The 6,564-nt window shown below is 31.7% G+C and overlaps 1 protein-coding gene across 2 annotated transcripts; it reads right to left on the minus strand.

The window, feature by feature from the left end:
• Positions 1 to 1,999: 1,999 nt before the first annotated feature.
• On the minus strand, positions 2,000 to 6,086 carry LOC137820719 (palmitoyl-acyl carrier protein thioesterase, chloroplastic). 2 transcript variants are annotated; one of them, XM_068624933.2, is made up of 7 exons: positions 5,827 to 6,086; positions 4,824 to 5,329; positions 4,521 to 4,654; positions 3,821 to 3,934; positions 3,303 to 3,471; positions 3,142 to 3,210; positions 2,000 to 2,621 (listed from the first exon to the last, which is right to left on the minus strand). In XM_068624933.2, the coding sequence occupies exons 2-7, from the start codon at positions 5,310 to 5,312 to the stop codon at positions 2,358 to 2,360; spliced, it is 1,239 nt and encodes a 412-aa protein (XP_068481034.1). In that variant the 5' UTR covers positions 5,313 to 5,329; positions 5,827 to 6,086; the 3' UTR covers positions 2,000 to 2,357. The 2 variants fall into 2 exon arrangements, with proteins under 2 accessions (XP_068481034.1, XP_090150964.1); XM_090294838.1 differs by lacking the exon at positions 5,827 to 6,086 and adding an exon at positions 5,450 to 5,591.
• Between the last annotated feature and the right edge of the window lie 478 nt (positions 6,087 to 6,564).

Raw genomic sequence — 6,564 nt, forward strand, 5'->3', positions numbered from 1 at the left:
ATACATGACATATTTATATAAAAAAACAAAGTCAACTAGTATTAATTAATAGTGGACACATAAATAATATTGAAGTATTTACCTAAATGCAAAATTCTAAAAAAAACTAATATAAATGTTACACTTAATGCTTAAAAATGAGACAAAAAAATAAGTATAGAAAATAAAAACATCAACAATAAAATAAAAACAAAAAATAGATATAAATAAAGAATGACAGAAAAAAGAAAACAACTAAAAACATAAAAGATATAAAATAAAGGCAAAACAAAATAAGTAAAGATAAAATATATAAAAAAATTCGAACAAGATAAAGATAAGAGATATAAGGCGATATTAAATAAGTATATGTTGATCATAAAAAGGAAAATAAATAAAAGATGATCATTCATTTGATATTTTCTTCAGTGGTACATTAAATAGTTTGTGCAAAATGAAACATAATTAATGACGAGAATTGCACAATCCAGTAATTATTTTTATAATTTTAATTTTGAATGCATTAAAAAAATATATTTTTAGTATTTAAAATAGTTAGAAATATAATTAATGAATAAAAACATAAATAGAAATAAATAAAGAATGACAGAAAAAATAATAATAACTAGAAACATATTAAATGAATGATCATCTCTCATTTATTTTCCTTTTTATGATCAACATATACTTATTTAGTATCGTCTTATATCTTTTATATTTATCTTGTTTTGATTTATTTGATTTTTTTTATATCTTTTATCTTTATCTTATTTTGTTTTTCCTTTATTTTATACCTTTTATGTTTTTAGTTATTATTATTTTTTCTGCAATCTTTATTTATTTATTTATTTATGGTTTTTGTTTTTATTTTATTGTTGTTGTTTTTATTTTCTAGACTTGTTTATTTTTGCATTTTTTTCTTCTCATTTTTAAGCATTAAGTGTAACATTTGTATTAGTTTTTTTTAGAATTTTGCATTTAGGTAAACACTTCAATATTATTTATGTGTCCACTATTAATTAATACTAATTGACTTTGGTTTTTTTTATAAATATGTCCTGTATTTTTTACTTGAAATTAACATGATTACATCGTCAATAATAATAAAAATAAATACTAATGTATGTTTATAGATTCAACTTTTATGTTGTTGTAGAGTTTAATTTTTTATTTTCTTCATTTTAAAAAATAATAATTTTAAACTAAACATTTTTAATTTATTACTTTTTTGTTTTTATTTTGTAAAAACTCATTTATTTATTCATTAATTATATTTCTAATTATTTTAAACATTAAAAATATTTATTTTTTAATGCATTCAAAATTAAAATTATTAAAAAAATAATAATTTATTATTTATTTATTTATTTTTAAAATGGTGCTAGATAGGGAAATAAAAAATAAAAAAGTGCTAGATAGGGAAATAAAAACAAAAGGGTGCTAGATAGGGAAATAAAGATGTAAATGGTGCTAGATAGGGAATTGAGCCAAAAATTAACCAAATATAATTTGGTTCCTCGATTATCGATTGTCCACGATTTTGATCAACCTGTTTTGTTTTCCAACTATTTTAGTCTCCGGATTTTAGAAAACTGAAAATTTTGATCCAATTGAATAAGACTAACATTTATTTAAGATACTACCACGGAATAATTTAATTATAAAAATAAATAAATGAATGAATGGATAAAGGTAAAATAATATGGCTAAAACCTTTAGTTTTTCTAAATCTGAGAACTAAAATGGTAAAAAAACAATAAATAAAAATTAAAGAAAACTAACCTTTTGCAACTAAAAAACAGCATTAAACTATCTTATTCCTTCCATTTCTTTTTTTATCTTCCTTTTTAATTTGTACGTAAAAAAAGAATTTGTTTACCATTTTTGTTCGATTTTTATATCATCATAAATACGTACTTGATTTTATTAATTAAGAATCCTAGAAAATTTTAGAATTAAAAAGAAAAGGGGAAGAAAGAGGGAGTGGAGTGTGATAGCAAGTGTCATACGAAGTCCATGCTAGAATCTGACCCAAGTCAGCCTGCAACCTATAGATACATTTATTTGTTTAGGTATGTTCACGAGGAACGTTGCATCTTTCTTATAAGGGAAAGGTAAAAAATTATACTAATGTACAGGCTTAGCCATTTTGACGAACAATTAAATATTGATGACACCTAAGAGTAGCATAACCATAAACCAAAACCAAATGGAATTCAACTTTCCCCCTTCCCTTTTTTACAAGTAACACAATTTTTATATATTTAAGACATGTAGATCTCATCAAAATAAACATAGCTCTAAAGAATTTCATCCAATTTGCATGTGGGAAAGGGAGTTTTATGCTATGCCACTCCTCCAGTTATGCCAATCAATATTCAGGTGCTTTCTGATGGAACCTGACTAACAAAGTTGTTTGCAGATTTTGGCCTCCATTCAGTCCTACCCCTCACAATTTCAGCACCATCTTCAAGTCGAAGCAAGTGTTTGCACTCAAAAAGTCCACCTTCAGCTAAACTGCCTACATTAGCACCAGATATATCAGTCAGGGAATCCAGCACACTCTTCCTGCCACACTCCCTTCTGTACTCCAGAGTCATGGCACACAACTCATGACTCTCCAAAAGTGGCTGTGGAGCACTCTGCAGTAATCAAAGAATAATATTTTTGGTTTAATGGCTCCATCAAAATTCTAACTAAACAAATAAAAATCAATTGTTTACCCTTAAAATTAAACACACGGATAAAAAAGAGGACTCTTAAGTACGACACAAAAAGATCAAACCAGGAAAAGTGGTTTTCTATTTTCCCATCCACCGTCCCATTTTACAACTCAACTATCTCATTATCAGGTTTCAAGGCACTTCACAAACTGTCATTAACTACTTTCATAACGAGGCAAAACTATAATACAAAATTGATATCCCCTTACGACTTTCACTTTATGGGGCTGCGAAAGTATTGAGAATCAAACCCAGTTTACTCTAAAAAGAACTAACTGACAGTTGCTTTGGCACACTGTGGGTGTTGCATAATAACAGTATCACCATTGAACCTGCCTTTAAAAGGTCAAACGAGCTCTACTAATAAATCCCCGCTAAAAAAAGAGAAAAAAAATTAAGGACAGATTAAATAAAAATACAAGAACAGAAGATTGATTACCTCCAGAATCCACCCAATGTACTTCACATTGTTAACATGCTGGTTAACATCTAGATCACTCCATCTAGGCTGAAAATAGAGATACATAACACAATTGCAAGACATCAGAGATACTTCAGAAAATAAACCAATGTTAGCAATTACACAAAGAGTTCGCATACACTTAAACCAGTGCGAATGAAATTAGCTGAATCATCAAGTTTGGATAGTTTTCTTTTATCCTCTTCCACAACTGGAGCAGAATCCACAAAATAAGTGCCTATCTCTCCCCTGACTTCTTCGGGAATCTTAGACAGTTTCCTTGTCACTTTATTCATCATGACCCAAACACTGTCCAACACCAAAATCAAAATCAACCAATCAGAAAATCCTTACAATTTCCTAGCACCAAGGTGCAGCAGACAGATGCGTTGAAGACTTGTACTTCGTAGCAAATTCAGATTGTATTAAATACTGTTTGTGGATTCAGAAATTCTCATCTACAAAAAATCTTATATGATTTCTAAAGGCATGAGAAAAGCAAGTTGAATGTTACAATTTTACTAAGAGAAAGTAAATATGATAGCACATAACTTCACAAGCAGAGATGAATCACCAGAGAAATATTCAGATTCAGAAAAAACACTTCAAAACATGTCTATAGGCAACAGAAAAAAGGATTCCTGAAACGAATATCTACCTGGAGGCTCTTGTCAAGACTTCACCCGTTTGGGCATCACGTACAAGCCAGTCACGACGCATACCGTTCTTCCCTGATGCGGAAACCCAAGTGTCGACTTGAACAACATCACCCCTGAAGCAAACATAGATTCATTCAGAGTCAGATGAAACAGAAGCAGAAGTTATTGTCCACAGAGTAAATGTAAAGATGAGCACATGGTATAAGTTGCTTTTTTTGAAAACCTGTGTATGCACCGATCTTTTTACGCGAAATATACAATTTTACTACTAAAGGTAAAAATATCTCTACATAGTTTATTACCCTCTCATGTCCAGTCTAACAGATGTAAGGCAACTTCCCATAACTCTTTATGTATAAAACTTTATGTTTATTAGATTTATTACCATCCAGGAAGAATTTCATGCACATTGCAGAAGTAGTTTATTAACAACTTCAGATTTTTTTTTTTTTAAATATTTTCTAATATGATCCATAATCTATTCCAAACACGCATTAAATCCCAAGTTCGCAACTCTTATCTCACTTTTGAAAAACAGGATGCATAAGTAACAGAACTGCAGAAATAAAATAAAAAAATTCAACCAGATATCATGAAAAGTCAAAGAAAGGATGATGACAGACAAGAGAAGATATCAACTGTTGAGAGCATGGATGCTTTCGCAATTCACTCTATAAAAGGCAAGTCCAACTAACTTACCATTTAGGATACCGATCAACCACAACCTGCATCTTGGTAACCACCCAAATCAAGTTCTTCTTACACATTTCAGGCGTGGAGCCAAAGCCATCACCAAGAAGCCCCGCAGTCTTAACATGATTAAGTGCTGTCTCCTGTTGTTAAGAAAAATATAAAATAAAATAAAAAACGCCGACATAAAACTTGACAAAAACTTAGAATTGGAGTTTGATTTAGTAGCATGCATGCAAACAAATATTTAGCATACAGGTTTCCAATTCTGATGGAAAACACAGCTGGTAAGTTGTTTTTTCATGAGCTGACCTGCAAATGATTCATCAACGTCTCTATAGACGCGGTTTTATCGGCGCCAATTTCGTAGGACCGAATTGAGAAGTTCTGCCTGAACACAAGCCCGTCCTCCACGATCTTTCCAATCCCAAAGGGGTCAACGAGCATGTCGGGGCGGCGCGGCTTCCAATCGAGCATCATCCACTGCTTCTCCGCGGCTAGGAAGACTGTGGTGATGGCGGCGAGAAGCATGCTCCAGTCCGGTAACTGGTTGATGAAAGTCCTCGGAGCATGAGAAAGTGACGACGACGATGGCAAATCATCCTCAACCTTCACGGTGTCGTTAACCTTCGGAGGGGCATGCGCGTTTGCCTTCACCTGCAAGCCACCGCATAAACCATTTCTCGGTTGGAGTCCTCTCAGGTTCGCAGAGCCACCACCCAATTGCGTCTGCTTCCCTTTTCCAGAGTCCGGCGAAGGCACAACAGGGATAAACGACGCCGTTACGGCTGTTGCAACCATCGTGAATACTCCTACGCCTGCATGGAAAGTTGAAACATCGTTACAAAAAGGAACATGTAAACATTCAAATCATAAGGCCAACAACAACATCAAATGGAAATTCCCGTTACACAAAAATGTGAAGAAAAAAAAAATACAGTGTAAGTTACGATTGATTTTTCAGACACCAATCTACCGGTGAAGTAATGTACAATAAATGCAAAAGTCGGTGCAGATCTGAGTTTGGATATAGAAAAGAGAACACCAGAAATCAAGATTAATGTTATTGAAAGAAAATTTAAAAAAAAAAAAAAAGCATTGGTATTAGTATAATATAATGGCCACAAAATGATGAGCTGCAACCCAATGCATCAGAATCCACGAAGCGATTGAAATAACGGTGAATGGAGAGAAAGGTGGGGTTGTGCTACATTTGATTTGAGAGAGACGAATCTTGCATTGATTTGTGAAACGAAATTAAAAAAAAAAGGTTGGAAGCGTGGCGGGAAGAAAACGCAGCGTTTTATATTCGTACCTTGATGAATGAAACGGAGAAAAGAAGAGAGGGTAGAGGTGAAACGGGTAGAAGTGGGTGATTATTGGGTGGCGAAGGAACAGAGAAACGCCGTTCCAATCTCTCTCTCCTTCTTCTTGTTCTCTCGTTTTGGGAATGGAATCCAAAAATTATGGATGTTTTTATGGTATTTTTTGGATTCGAAAAGTAAAAGGTAAAGAAAGAATATTAATAATAAGGCGTGTGTGTTTGATAGGGCCAGCGATTGTTAGAGTGGCACCGAATTAGCCTCCAAACGCTTTGTTATATACAACACACCTGGCCCTCCCTCGCTCTCTTCTCTTTCAAACTTCTTTTTTCCATTTAAATCCATCAAATATTCTATTCATTCAAATTTTACCTAAATCAATATAAATTAATATTTTTAATTTCTAAAATAATATTTAATTTAATTAAGGAATTATTTTTTGTTTTTAAAATTAGTTTTTATCTAATAACTTTTTTATCATAAATGAAAAAAATTGCCAACTACGTCAAATTAAATGTGATGTGGTATTCATAAATTTCATTGTAAAATAAGATATGTAATAAGAAGAGATAGAAAAAGGAATATAATAAAATAATTGTATTCTTCAATTAAAAAATATTTTATAATTAATATAATTAAAATTAGAATTTATGTTTCTTTTGTGAAGAATAATGATGACCTGGGCTAGTGTGTAATGCTAATAACAAGCTATAATTGAAATAGCTGTGTTG

This window comes from Phaseolus vulgaris, chromosome 9 (genome assembly GCF_051622355.1).
Source record: "Phaseolus vulgaris cultivar YP4 chromosome 9, ASM5162235v1, whole genome shotgun sequence".
Taxonomy (NCBI): domain Eukaryota; kingdom Viridiplantae; phylum Streptophyta; class Magnoliopsida; order Fabales; family Fabaceae; genus Phaseolus; species Phaseolus vulgaris.